Here is a 15,098-nt window from a genome sequence, read left to right as displayed (position 1 = left end):
GTTGGTCAATCCAAGCCAAATACTACATTTTTAAAATTTAACTTGCAAATTATTTAACTAATTTTAAGGAAAAATTCACTTAATTTTGACTCATTATTTCTGAAAACAAAACAATATTTGTTTGTCTAGAAAATGCTTCTTGCTTTAAGAATTATTCGATATTTGGACTACAATATCATATACACAACGCAAGCTCATTCTGAAAACGTAGTCCCGCGGACGTTTCAGGAGACAGCGGAATACGTCCCGGGAGTTACATATGGCTGCATTTATTTTTTTCAAGCGAACGCTACGGGGCGGTGTGACGCTTCTCCCTTTTGCGCTTGCCGGCTGACCGCTTACCTCCGTCTGGTCTCCAGAAACGTCCGCGGGACTACGTTTTCCGAATAAGCCTGTGTTGCATATACAATATGATACAATAAAAAATACAATATTTTAAGTCAGTTTAAAATAACATACTATAAGTTTAAATGACTCATGAGGTTAATTTGATTCAGCTAACAGATTTAAGACAACCAGTATGTTTATACAGCGAAGTGTTGATAATATTTGACAACCATGTGTATTGTTTACAGTGCATTGTTGATAACAATTGAGAATTTTGAGCAAATTCACTTCTTCAAAGAAGAAAAAGAGTTTGCTGAGTAATTACATAAGTTGTGCTGCAGTTTTATTGATTGCTTTATTCTTCAGAGTGTTAAAATCTCTAGATTGTGGCTTTTTATGTGTGCAAACCGAGTCGGGCCTGTTGACAGTGAGAGGATGTTCAAACTCCAAACACTTTTCTTTAACATACATTATTAAGCGCTACAGAGCTCCCGTTGTACTAAAGTGTCTCCACAGCCAACAAGTGACAGCCCTGAAACCGCCAGACTTATAAAAACCTCCTCAGCGGCGCTCAATATTATCGACTCGCATGTAAAAGCAATTTTAATATTTCTTCGGAGGATTTTCAGACATTAATTCCCTCGTCCCAATGACTTATTCAATAACAGAAACATAGATTCTGGATAAAGTCTGCAGATTTATTCTCCCCAGCCCACGCAGAGGGGTCAAACAATGGTTTTAAGGAGAGAAATGTAATATAATATTGATATGTTGTCACTGCCATGATAGCATGTTCTCTATTTCAGCGGCCCGAGGACAGATCCCTGAAGCTGATGTTTACTTCAGTGGATATCAATATTAGCGGCGCTCATTTTAATGGGAATATACTCGCTCTTTGAATAGTATCCGCAGATGCAATGTCTACATTCTAAATATTTGGACAATCGATAATCTTCATGAGGCATGAAATGAAAAATAAGTCGCAGAAAAAACTGGATTATTTCGTATGTAGAGTTGAGTTTAGAATTGTTAGCCCTCCTGTATATTTTTTACCCTCAATTTCTGTTTAATGGAATTAAGATATTTTTTCAGGGTGGCATGGTGGCTCAGTGGTCTGCTGGTTCGAGTCCTGGCTGGGCCAGTTGACATTTCTGTCTGCAGTTTGCATGTTCTCCCCATGTTGGCATGGGAATCCTTCGGGTGCTCCGGTTTCCCCCACAGTTAAATTGGCATAGTGTGTGAAATTTAAGAGTGTATGGGTGTTTCCCAGTACTGGGTTGCAGTTGGAAGGGCATTTGCTGTGTAAAACATATGCTGGATGAATGCTGATATGCTGATGAAACAAACTAAGCCAAAGAAACACATTTCTAAAATATAACACACCCAACAAAATCTCCTCTAACAAACCACTGATGTAAAATGAGCTAAAATAACACAATTCTTGAGTGTTTTTGGGGACAATATTATTTTATTTTATCTTTATTTTTATTCAATTTTATTTTATTTTATCATTTTATGTTCAATTTACCTAAGTTTGCAGGAACGATTAAGTTAACTTAATTGATTTGTGTTGAGACAGCATGAAAGAATTGTGTGGAACCAGATTTTTTTACAGTGTAGTTTAATTACTTATTTCTAATAACTGAGGTGGTGCAGTGGGTAGCACAATCGCCTGACATCAAGAAAGTCATTCGTTCAAGCCTTGGCTGGGTCAGTTGCAATTTCTGTGTGGAGTTTGCATGTTCTCCCCATGTTGGCATGGGTTTCCTTTGGGTTCTCCGGTTTTCTGCACATGTCCAAAGACATGGGGTATGGGTGAATTGAATATGCTAAATTGACTAGTGTATGTGTGTAAACAAGTTTGTGTATGGATGTTTCCCGGTGATGGGTTGCAGCTGAAAGGGCATCTGCTACGTAAAAAAATAAATAAATATGCTGGATAAATTGGTGGTTCATTCTGCTGTGGTGATCGCAGATTAATAAAGAGACTAAGCCAAAAAGAAAATGAATGAATGATTTCATAATTTTTTTGCATTCATTTTCCTTTGGCCTAGTCCAGGGGTGGGCAATCTTGGTCCTGGAGGGCCGGTGTCCGGCACAGTTTAGCTGCAACACTAATCAAACACACCTGAACATGCTAATCAGTGTTTTTAAGATCACTAGAAATCTATAGGCAGGTGTGTGTGATTAGAGTTGGAGCAAAATTGTGCAGGACACCGGCCCTCCAGGGCAGAGTTTGCCCACCCCTGGCCTAGTCTCTATTTCAGGTCATCACAGCGAAATGAACCGCCAACTATTCCAGCATGTTTTAGGCAGTGAATGCCTTTCCAGCTGCAATCCAGTACTGGAAAACACCCATACATATTCATTCACATACACTCATCCACTACGGTCAAATTAGTTCATCCAATTCCCCTATAGCGCATGTGTTAGAACTGGGGGAAATCGGACCACCTGGAGGAACCATGCCAGAGGAGAACATGCAAACTTCACGCAGAAAGGCCAATTGACCCAGCCAGTACTCGAACAAGTGACCTTCTTGCTGTGAGACCACATTATTAACCACTGAGCCACAGTAATGCCCTTACCTAATATTATTATATATTATTTTACTAGATATTTTTCAAGATAGTATTAAGCTTAAAGTGACTAGGTTAATTAGGCTAGGTTGGGGAAAGTAAATATAACTATGCTTTGTTCTGTAAATAAAAAATATAATATAATAAATTAAACAAATATTGCTTAAGGGTGCTAATGATATTGATCTAAAATGGTTTTAAAATAATTAAATCTTCTTTTATTCTAGCCGAAATAAAACAAATTAGACTTCTCCAAAAGAAAAAAATATTATAGGATATACTGTGAAAAATTCCTGAATCGGTTCAACATCCTTTGGGAAATATTTAAAACATTTAACTTTGACTTCAACAGTGGATGCGTACGCTGAAACAGAAGCAAATCCAGCGGTGATGAATAGATCTAAAGTTTACAAATGAGCGTGACAGCGGGCCCTTTTCCCAAAGCGCCGTTCAGATTAACAGAATCAAATGCTGGCGTAAGCTTGTACACCGCACTGAGCAACTATTGCTTTCCTGTCACATATAATTTATAGCTTTCCATTTGCATCCCGGGTACCCATGTGGCTAATTCAGAACTTTTTTATCCTGGAGTCTAGATCAATAGAACCTCATCCACGCTAGAACCAAAGCCTGAGGCGCGAAAACGCACACCGAGCGCGCGGTGAGGACGATTATCGAGGTGAATTGTTGTGATTTCATGCTTTGTTTGCGAGATCACTCAAGGCAAAAGAGCTTTTCAATATATATCTCTCCTTAAAGGTGCAGCGGCTCTGCTACTCACTCTCTAAGAGACAAGATCTGATCCCTTCTGTCTGCTTTTGTTAAAAAAAAATTTCATTCATTCAATCATTTTCTTTTAAGTAGACTGTTAGGTTCGGTTGAGGTTAGTGTAAATTGACATGTTCTTGCAAAGTTTCTTACAGTCAGATTAAAGGTGCAGTAGGTGATTGTCTTCAGAAACATGTGTTGTTGAGCTGGTTGAAAGTCTCTTCACAGTCTAATAGTAATGATTACAGTAAATGATCTAAATGTGTTTATATGTATTTTCATATTCTGAGTAAGGCATAAAACTAAAAAAATGTTCATCCAATTACATATTGTCGGGCCGACATCTCCCATAATTCTGATAAGTAGCTCAAACTGTCTGTCAGCAAATGTAGATTCGGACTTCTGCGCATCTGTTCAAGCAGATCCGCCATTGCATGAGCGCCGCGCGTTCACCAGAAATCACAGACGCGGAGAAATCAAATGCTGAATTGAAACTTTTGAAAATCCTGAATCAATATTGGAGTTTTATAAGGTCCTTTTACAGCATCGACAACAAAACATCAGTAAACAGCGCTATTCCGCCTAGCCTGCTTTACTAAGCTGAAGTTGCTTTATTATTAAATTCACATTGGGTCATTTTTTTAACAATGACAGCCTTCCTATACAATTTACCGCAACTCAGACTATTTGCTCTAAAACAGCATGTAAGTGTGGCTTAGTAATACATGTAATTCCTGCATGCCGCCAGCCAAACACTAACTAACTGGCAAATGACATGAACTATTGGGTTGTCTACTGTTGTGCGCGCGTTCGCGATTTCAGTAGGCGTGGCTTTGAATCACAGTCCCTCCCCGCTGTCCAAAGATAATATGCTAAGTGGTTAGCATTTTGGCAGATTGCACCTTTAAATGTGTTGAAGGAGCAGTATTAACAGATATTAAGCAGTCTACTACTACTAAAACGAGAAGTGATTAAAAAATAGCTGAAATGTAACCTTTAGTCAACAAAATGTGCATTAGGGACTATCAAAATGATCTTTTTTTGGACTTTTTTCTTATGTAATGTAATGTAATGTGTATTTATATAGTGCATTTATTGTGTATGGCCATACACCCAAAGCACTTTACAATCATGAGAGGGGTCTCTCCACACCACCACCAGTGTGCAGCGTCCACTTGGATGATGCGATGGCTGCCACAGGATAACGGCGCCAGTGCACTCACCACACACCAGCTTTTGGTGGAGTGGAGAGACAGTGATAGAGCCAATTCGGTGGAAGGGGATGATTGGGAGGCCATGATCGTAAGGGCCTATAGAGGGACTTTGGCCAGGACACCGGGGTTACACCTCTGCTCTTTCACGAGAAGTGCCATGGAATTTTTAATGACCACAGAGAGTCAGGACCTCGGTTTAACGTCTCATCCGAAAGACGGCGCTCACTGACAGTGTAGTGTCCCCTTCACTTTTACTGGGGCATTAGGACTCACACAGACCACAGACCACAGGTTGAGTTTCCCTGCTGGCCTCACTAACACCACTTCCAACAGCAACCTAGTGTTCCCTAGTGGTCTCCCATCCAGGCACTGACCAGGCTCAGCCCTGCTTAGCTTCAGTGAGTAACCAGTCTTGGGCTGCAGGGTGACATGGCTGTGTCTTATGTTTTTTTTTTTGATCAAATAAATGCACCCTGAGAAAGCACAAGAGACTTTCAGAAACATATGTTCATGTTTCTTAAATTGAGCCTCTTTGATTATATAAAAAGTATTTTTACTTTACTTCTTTATTATCTAGATTTGAATAATATACTTATTACACAGTAATGATATAATGGTAACACTTTACAGTAAGGGTGCGTTAGGTAACATTAGTTAATGCATTAGTTAACATGAACTAACAATGAAAAACGCATCTATTAAGCATTAATTAACCTTTGTTAATGCTAACTAAACAATTATTTATGTGTTAGCTAATGCATTAGTAAACATGATCTAACAGTAAACAAGGACTTTGTTCAGCATTCCTTAATGTTTGTTAATGCTAATTTACACTTATTCTAATGTTTATCTTTACATGAACACTTTACAACAGGGGCCATCAAACTTGTTCCTGGACTGAAAAAAAAAACTATTCAGAGATGATTCCTTGAATTTACTGTATATATATATATATATATATATATATATATATATATATATATATATATATATATATATATATATATATATATATATATATATATATATATATATAAATAAATATATATATTACGTTAAGTGGTTGTAAAAAATATTGTGTTAAATTTAAACAAACAAATTAAGTTAAACATTATTAAACTTAACTTGTTTGTTTAAATTCAACACAAATAAATTGTTTGCAACAGTTTTGCATGCAACACTTTTTTTCAGTGTGGAGGGCCGGTGTCCTGCAGATTTTAGCTCCGACCATAATCAAACACACCTGAACCAGCTAATCAAGGTCTTAGGTATACTTGAAAAACCCAGGCAGGTGTGATGAGGAAAGTTGGAGCTAAACACTGCAGGGTCACCGGCCCTCCAGGACCAGGATTGGAGACCCCTGCTTTACAATAGGGTTCTCAATTCTATTAACAAATGCTTTTCTATTGATAAATCATGTTAGTAAAGAGTTAACAAACATGAATAAAGTTAAAGCTGAGGTTTCGATGTAATGCACTACAATAGAGTCCTTCTTTGTCCCTAACATTGATCAAGAGCTATGCACTTAATATAAGCTCTACCAATCTTGCATTAGTATGAGTAGGTAACATGAACAAAGTTTGTGTATTTCTGAACCTAATTTTTTTTTTTTTGTGCATGTTAACTAACCCGTTAACTAACATTGTAAGTTTTCATGAACAAGGATTCAGTATTGCTTCATAAATATGTTGTTCATTATTAGATCAAGTTATCTAATCCATTAACAAATGCGTTAGCGTATGAGCCGGGCCAGACGGAATCTGCGGACGTTTTTTGCTATTTCTGCGGAGAATTTTGGTAAAAATCTGCGGATTTCTGTGGAATTATTTTGGGAGTATCCAGCGGAGTATCATAACTTACACTTTAATATAGTAAATAAAAAGTAATAAATTACAGAATAAAAACTGAATAAATTCAGATTTACACATTTACTCAAGTAAATAAACAGAATTAATGATGGGCTAAAAATCTGCAGAATTCTGACCGCGCAGATTCCGTGTGGGCCTACGTATGAGTAAGTAAACATTAACTAAGCTGTTCATGTAAAGAGATGCATTGCAATTTGTTTAAATTAACATTAACAAAGATTAGGTAATACTGAACAAAGTCCTTGTTTACGGTTAGATCATGTTTACTAATGCATTAGCTAACACTTAAATAAATGTTTAGTTAGCATTAACAAAGGTTAAGTAATGCTAAATAGATGCATTATTCATTGTTAGTTCATGTTAACTAATGCATTACTGTAAATAGCGTTAACTAATGCGATCTTATTGTAAAGCGTTACCGATATAATTATAATAATTCACAGCATTCAATTTGCAAACCAGAACCCCTTTACCTAATTCAGAACTTTTTATGCTGGACATCTGGATTACACGGTGAAGCACGTGAAGATGATTATCGAGGTGAATTATTGTGATTTCATTGTGAATTATTGTGCCTTCGCGTGGGTTTCCTCCGGGTGCTCCGGTTTCCCCCACAGTCCAAAGACATGTGGTACAGGTGAATTGGGTAGGCTAAATTGTCCGTAGTGTATGAGTGTGTGTGTGTGTGTGTGTGTGTGTGTGTGTGTGTGTGTGGATGTTTCCCAGAGATGGGTTGCGGCTGGAAGGGCATCCGCTGCGTAAAAACTTGCTGGAAAAGTTGGCGGTTCATTCCACTGTGGCGACCCCGGATTAATAAAGGGACTAAGCCGACAAGAAAATGAATGAATGAACAATACAAAACTAAAAACATTTTCCTTAAAATAGTTTTAAAATAATTCAAAACTGCTTTTATTTTAACCGAAATAAAACAAATAAGACTTTCGTCAGAAGAAAAAATATTATAGGAAATACTGTTCAAAACTCCTGAATCTGTTAAACATCACAATGGTCATATTTAAGGAAGAAGAAGAAAAAGAAAATCACAGTAGGGCCAATAATACTGTCTTCATGAACTGTATATCTACAGCGGCTCTGCTTTTCACTCGGGCAGACAGGATCTGATCCCTTCTGTCTGCTCACAGATATATAAAGTAAATCTGAGATTATGGCAGCGAGACAGACAGACAGTGTGAGTGAATGTACTGTATTTACTGTGCAGGATCATCCGGACCAAGGTTCAGCAACCGTTTCACCCTTCACCAGACGGGACGTCCCTCTCCACCCCAGGACACACTATAAGTAAGATCACACTATTAACTCCTTAAAGCCATTTTTGCAGCTTTCTGGACCAGGTCATGCTTCAAATCAAACCAAGGGTCAATCCTTTACTGCTCAGAGCCGAGTATTACCTGGACCAGTTAACAGAAGTCTCTTTTCTATCAAGATTTTCAAGAATCTTTTCTATTGATGTTGAACTGCAACGTGCTCAAAACCTGTCTAGAACTACTTTAGCTGTGTGTTTAATAATAACTGCACATTTGAAAATTTTCATCAGCCAATCAGAATCAAGCATTCAACAGTTATAGAGTCCAAGCATACATGCACTAATATTTATTGTAAATTCACATGTTTTTACATCACTTAAGATGCCATTATTTCATACAGACATAGGTTGATTTGCATTATCTAAGTACTTTCCATATGTAAGGAATGAGCTTCAAGATATACAGCAGGGGAAATAAGGCAAAGCAAGGCAAGGCAAGTTTATTTATATAGCACATTTCATACACAGTGGCAATTCAAAGTGCTTTACATAAACAGGAATAAAAGAAACAAGTAAAAAAAAAATAAAAACAAATAATAAAAATGCGTAAAAACAAAACAAAACATAAAAACAGGTAAAATGTGATATAAAAGAATGAAGAAGAGGAGAAAAACATGATAGTGCAATCTGTCGGACGCAGCACAGTGCTCATTCAGTAAAGGCACAGCTAAACAGATGTGTTTTCAGTCTTGATTTGAATGTGACTAATGTTGGAGCACATCTGATCATTTCTGGAAGCTGATTCCAGCAGTGAGGGGCATAGTGGCTAAAAGCCGATTCACCCTGCTTTGACTGAACTCTTGGAACTTCTAGTTTATATGATCCTAAAGATCTGAGTGATCTGTTAGGTTTGTATTCAGTGAGCATATCTGTGATGTATTTAGGTCCTAAATAAGTACTAAACATGTCATCATTTTTCTCAGAAAACATTTCTTAAGGTGCACAACCAAATAAATCCAAATATGCAAAGAAGCAAATCTAATTGGATTACAAATAAATTTCTGTGTAATAAAAAGAAATTACACAGGGGAAAAGTATTGAACAGATGAAGAAATGGAGGTGTAGTTCAGTAGTGAGAGCCCTGACAGCAGCTGAAATCTCTTAGTAGTTCTTCAGCAACCCTCTGCCGTTCCTTAGTGTAAATGAAAATCAGCTGCTTCAGTCCAACTTCTACATTAGCAGGAGAATGAAGATGAGACCAGGGTGGACATTTCAGCAAGACAATGATCCAAAACACAGTCAAGGAAACTCTCAGATGCTTTCAGAGAAAGAAAATCAAGCTGTAGACTGACCCAGCCCAATGCAATAGACCAGGGGTGCTCAACCCTGTTCCTGGAGATCTACCTTCCTGCATAGTTTAGATCCTACCCTGACCAAACACACCTGAACCAATTATCTACGACCTGAACAGCACTTGTTAATTACAGGCAGGTGTGTTTGATGTGGGTTGCAAGTGAAATCTGCAGGAAGGTAGCTCTCCAGGAACAGGGTTGGCCACCCCTGCAATAGACAATACACAATAAAGCCCGGATTTGATAGACAAGACCCACAGAACCATCAAGACTTTGACACTGTTGAAGTCTGTGAGAAACTCACACCTGAGCAATGCATGAGACTTCATTCTCCACATGAGAGGCGTCTTTAAGCTGCAGCACCAAACAAGTATTTTATATAAAGTATTAAACACACTTTCCACTTCTGTCATTCCAATGTTATTACACAGAACTCTTTTTTTGTTTGTTTTGATTTATTTTTATGTGTGCATTGTTTGGGTTTTTACCAAAACCTAATTCAAGTCCTTGTCAACAGCTCGCTTAGAAATATTATTCTGAGGAAAAAACTTGATGTGCTCAATACATATTTTCCCTGCTGTACATATACACATACTCTGTTAAAATAGTTGGGTTAAAAATACCCCAACATATAACCCAACTATAGGTTATTACAGCACCTCCTCAACTATGGGTTATTTTAAACCAATGAATTGGGTTATTTTAATTAAATGTTATTTTTTTTAATTCTGGTGATACTATTGAAGTACTGCTATTAATTTTAAAATTCTGGCTGTGTAAATAAATAAATGTCTCCGCTGGGTCCTAAAGGCAAGAATGATGGTGGAAATTTCCAAATATGTGTATCATTTTTTGTAGAGATCAACACGGGAGGTAGGGAAAGCGTTTTACCCATTAATATAGATTGTCTATGAAGCACGCGTTTGTATTATAAATAATTAAGAATGCTGGTGAAACGAATAGAAAAAACACGACACGACAGGTAATTTGATAAAAAAGAAAACAATATTATTGCGTTAGAGCTTAAATCAACTTCATAATGCAAAAACAACATTACGCACGCATATTAATACAGCTGTTCTGTGTCAGTTAAATCAGTTGACTGAAATAAAAATTTTAACCCAACTGGTTGAGTTCCCTGCTGAAAAATCCAGCTTAAACCAGCCTAGGATGGTTGGCTGGTTTAAGCTGGTTGACCAGGCTGGTTTTAAAGCGGTTTTGGCCATTTCCAGACTGGTTTCCAGCCTAGTCTTAGCTGGTCAGGCTGGAAAATGACCAGCTAAACTCAACTAAAACCAGCTTGACCAGCCTGGTTTAAGCTGGACATAGAAGGTTTTGGCTGAGCTCCCAGCCTGGCTAGGCTGGAAATGACTGGAAACCAGCTTGGAAATGGCCAAACCCCCTCTAAAACCAGCCTGGTCGACCAGCTAAAACCAGCCAACCTGCCTAGGCTGGTTTAAGCTGTTTTTTTTAGTAGGGTTATTAAATAAATAACCAAATAAAGGTTATAAATAACCCAACAAAGCATCAAATACTTAACCCAACTCATTAAGTTTTTAATAAATAACCTAATAAAGGTCAAAAATAACCCAACAGAGCACCAATTATGTTTAACTCAACCATTGGGTTAAATAAATAATTCAATGTTTTTTTAGAGTGTATGGAATCTGTAGCATCTATTGCTATATTTAAACAGTTTAAAGTCTGTCTATTCAGAACAGTGCACGTGTTTTATTAATTGATTATGACAGTGGTTCTCAAACTGTGGTACGTAAACCACTAGTGGTACGCAGGCTTCCTTCTTGTGGTACACGGAGGTATCGCTGAATAATTTAAGTAAAAAAAATGGACGCACTTTTAACCCTTTGACTTTTAACCCTTTCAGTAAATTGATTCTAATAGGCTAAACCTTTAATTTTATTTTCAATTTTCTAATGTTTGTTATGTTTCCCATCATTTGAAGCTAATCTCCTCTCCATATTTGTAAAGGTTGTTGGGGGCGTATCTTGTGTTTTTATATCCCAATGTCGACAGGTATGGTTTAATGACTTGCTTTTGTGACACACAATGCCTATATCGTGCAGTAAGCAGATGTAATTTCTAAATAAAATATGTAAATCCAAATCATAAATTTAAAGCTAATGTTTAGATTTCAAAGATATACAAACAAGTCACATGCAACATCTATTTCAATTTTTTTCAAAACATTTTATATGAATGTGATCACAAATAGCCTTTATTTATGAGGTCCAAGGAACATTTCAGGTTTTTATGAATAGGCTACTATATGTTAATACTTTACATTTAAGTACAGAAGTTTTCTTTTTACTTTTTAGGAACATTGTCAGGGTTCTGCCACTCTGGTCTTGTGATTTTTTGTTTTGGTGGCAGAGTCCGGACACTAGTCCTGTCTCTGTCATTGTGTGTGTGTCTGTGTGCGCGCGCCCCGTCGTGGGTGTGCGCAAAGTGTGCGAGCCTCGGATGCGTGTGCCCTCGTAGTCGTGTTTGTGTTTTGTTCTGTCGGCATCGCGCTGTTTCATTCTCAGCGTCTTCGTCTAGTTGGTTTCGGTTTTGGTTGACACTGAGATAAAACATGCGCATTGCATATGTGTGAGCGCACGGAAAGGTGTTCATCTATCGTGTGCTCGTGTCTTGCGTCTATTTGTGTTTTCCAAGCTCTGTGTTTACACTGTGGCCGCTTGCTTCAGTCTTGTCCTGTTATTGTGAACGCTTATTGAGTTATTGAGTTCTCTCATTGGCTGCGTGTTCTAGCCTTGTCTAATGTGAGCGCATGGCTTTTATAATCCCCTCATGTCTGCTGTCCTGTGCCAGTTCATCATCGTTTGTCAACGTATGTAGCCTTGTCTTGATGTTGCCTTGTTCCAGCCCTGATCCCCGCAAGCCTTCCATCCTAGTTTGTTTTGATTGTTTATTTGTTTTATTAGTGTTTTCCCCCTCGGGGTTGTTTATTTTGCCTTTTATTTTATTTTATTAAGAATAAATATTCATTCACTCTGCAATTGGGTCGTCGCTCCTTTTTCCCCAACCCTGACCGTGACAAACATTTCTAATTAACTTTTAGAAGCACATTTTAATTTAAAATTGATTATTTTTTTTACTTTAAGGACAGGGCAGTGCTAATGTTCAAGCTATTTATTATGCTAAAAGTGGCTGACAATAATAAATATTCATAATATTAGAAATTCATCTGCCTCACTTTTGAACTATACAGAGCTTTAGCTGCTTAATTAGGCCTACTGCGCTACTGTATTTCAGTACTGCTCATTATGGTGGTACTTGGAGAGACTATTTTTTCCTGAGGTGTTACTTGGTGAAAAAAGTTTGAGAACCACTGAATTATGATATTATTTCCATGTGTATTTATGTGTTGGGGTATGTACTTCTCTGTAATTCTGTCCTATGCTGCCTGTCTTGACCTGGACATCCTGGTAGAAGAGATATTGTATCTCAATGGGACTTTCCTGGTTAAATAAGTAAATGAATAAATGCGAGCGCACTTCCGCATTGCAGAATAAGGTCAATAGTGAAGGGCATTTATGTTGAAAAGCAGCTGCTGTAAACCTGTATGATGTGTTGTTGTAGATGAGAAGAGTAGTAATGGTCTGTTTTCTCTCTCCTTCTCTCTTCAGTTCCCAGTACAGCGTCTCCTCCAGTCTCCAGCTCCTCCAATGACCCCGTGGGCTCCTATTCAATCAACGGCATTCTGGGAATCCCTCGGTCTAACGGAGAAAAGAGGAAACGAGATGCCGGTAGGTTTGCAGTTTCTCCTTCACATCCTCTGGGAGAAGATGCTAAATATATATGGAGCCAAGCAAAGCTGCAAACATAGAACTGCACAGTTTAATATGTAAAATAGCAACAACAAAATCATTTATAAGGCCGAATAATATAGCCAAAAATACAGTGTATTGGTCAAAATGATAGATTTTTCTTTTAAATAAATAAATAAAATAAGTAAATATTAATAATAATTTGGGTAATAATGGAAAATAACTACAACAAAACATATATAGGCAAAGGTATACAAATAAATAAATAAATGAATAAAAGTAATAATAATTATTATTAATTGTAACAAATAAATAATAATAATTAATAAGTAATAAAAATTTGGATAATTATTACATGTTAAATATGTAAAAAAATAATAAATAAATACATTAAATAAACAATAATAATAATAACAACAACAACAACAACAACAACAATAATAATAACTATAATAATAATAATTATTATTATGACTTAAATATAGTTCAAATATGTAAAATAAAACAACAAAAACATATATAGACAAAAAATATGGATAAAAATACATTGTATACATCAAAATGATTTAAAACAAATAATTAATCAAACAAAATGTTTAAATATATAAAATAACAAAAACAAAAACATATATAAGTAAATGTAATATATATATATATATATATATATATATATATATATATATATATATATATATATATATATAGTCAAAAATGAATGAATGGATGAATGACAATAATAATTTAATAAATAATCAAATAAATAATTCATAAAATAATTAAAAAATAATTTTAATAAAAAAAAAACACTTGACTTATTCAGGGTCACAATAAATAAATAATCGAATGTATACAGGGCTAATTAATTAATCTGCGATGTATTACTCAATATATTACTCAATATATTACTGAATTATTGTTCTTGTATTTACTTTATTGTATCGATGGTTTGCTATATTTGCGTATTTTGAGGATGCCAATGCAAATGAGATGATTCATCTTAAGGGGATAATCCTCTTAGTAATATTAACACATTTTCTGAATACAGAATTCTGAATTACAATTAAATAATATTTTCTTATTTCATCTAATAACTTTCAGGCTTTATTACATATTCAGTTTTTTATTAATTCATATATAAATGAGGTTTATTTGGATGCATAGAGACAAATGCTCTTCTGAATTATGCATTCAGTGTCAGTTTTGCAGTTCAGATTTACTTGGTTTATTTTTATCCTATGATATTGGGAGCAGATTGCCCTTGAATGTGCAGTGATTGTGTGCAGTATTTATCACGCGTGTGTGTGACTGCGAGAGCTTTTTGATGCGGTGATGTGACCCCACAGGAGCCTCTGTTATTAATCTGCACTGCAGTGATTAAGAGAGCTTCAGTAATTACATGTCAAGATGATGTAGCCAACTAACAAACTCAGTCAAACAAGAGCGACAGAGTCTTAAGAGGACATTTAGCTCAAGGACCTCGCTCTCTTTCTGCACACCGATTACACTCACTATACACTCGTCTGGTCCACTTTAAACTCATTCATTCATTCATTTTCTTTCTGGCTTAGTCTCTTTAATAATCAGGGGTCGCCACAGTGGAATAAACTGCCAACTTATCCAGCATATGTTTTACACAGCAGATGCCTTTCCAGCTGCAACCCATCACTGGGAAACACCCATAAACTCTTATTCACACTCATACACTACAGTCAATTTAGTTTATGGAATACCCCTGTAGCACATGTGTTTGGACTTGTGGGGGAATCCGGAGCACGCGGAGGAAACCCACGCCAAGAACATGCAAACTCCACACAGAAATGCTAATTGACTCAGCCGAGGCTCGAACCAGCAACCTTCTTGCTGTGAGGTGATCATGCTACCCATTTTGTCACCGTGACACCCCCACTTACACAAGGAGTATTTTCAATACAGACA

The 15,098-nt window shown here is 36.6% G+C and overlaps 1 protein-coding gene across 4 annotated transcripts in view; it reads left to right on the top strand.

Annotated features, from left to right (window-relative positions):
- The window catches only part of pax2b (paired box 2b), a 75,365-nt gene that overhangs the window by 12,760 nt on the left and 47,507 nt on the right, over positions 1–15,098 (top strand). For all 4 annotated transcript variants that reach the window (NM_131640.1, XM_073917886.1, XM_073917884.1 and 1 more), the window contains 2 exon segments: positions 7,976–8,055; positions 13,023–13,142. In NM_131640.1, the coding sequence (NP_571715.1) occupies positions 7,976–8,055; positions 13,023–13,142 (200 nt within the window).

Source organism: Danio rerio, chromosome 12 (assembly GCF_049306965.1).
Source record: "Danio rerio strain Tuebingen ecotype United States chromosome 12, GRCz12tu, whole genome shotgun sequence".
Classification (NCBI taxonomy): Eukaryota; Metazoa; Chordata; class Actinopteri; order Cypriniformes; family Danionidae; genus Danio; species Danio rerio.
The sequence above is the reverse complement of the archived record's forward strand: the minus strand, read 5'-3'. Positions and strand labels throughout refer to the sequence as shown.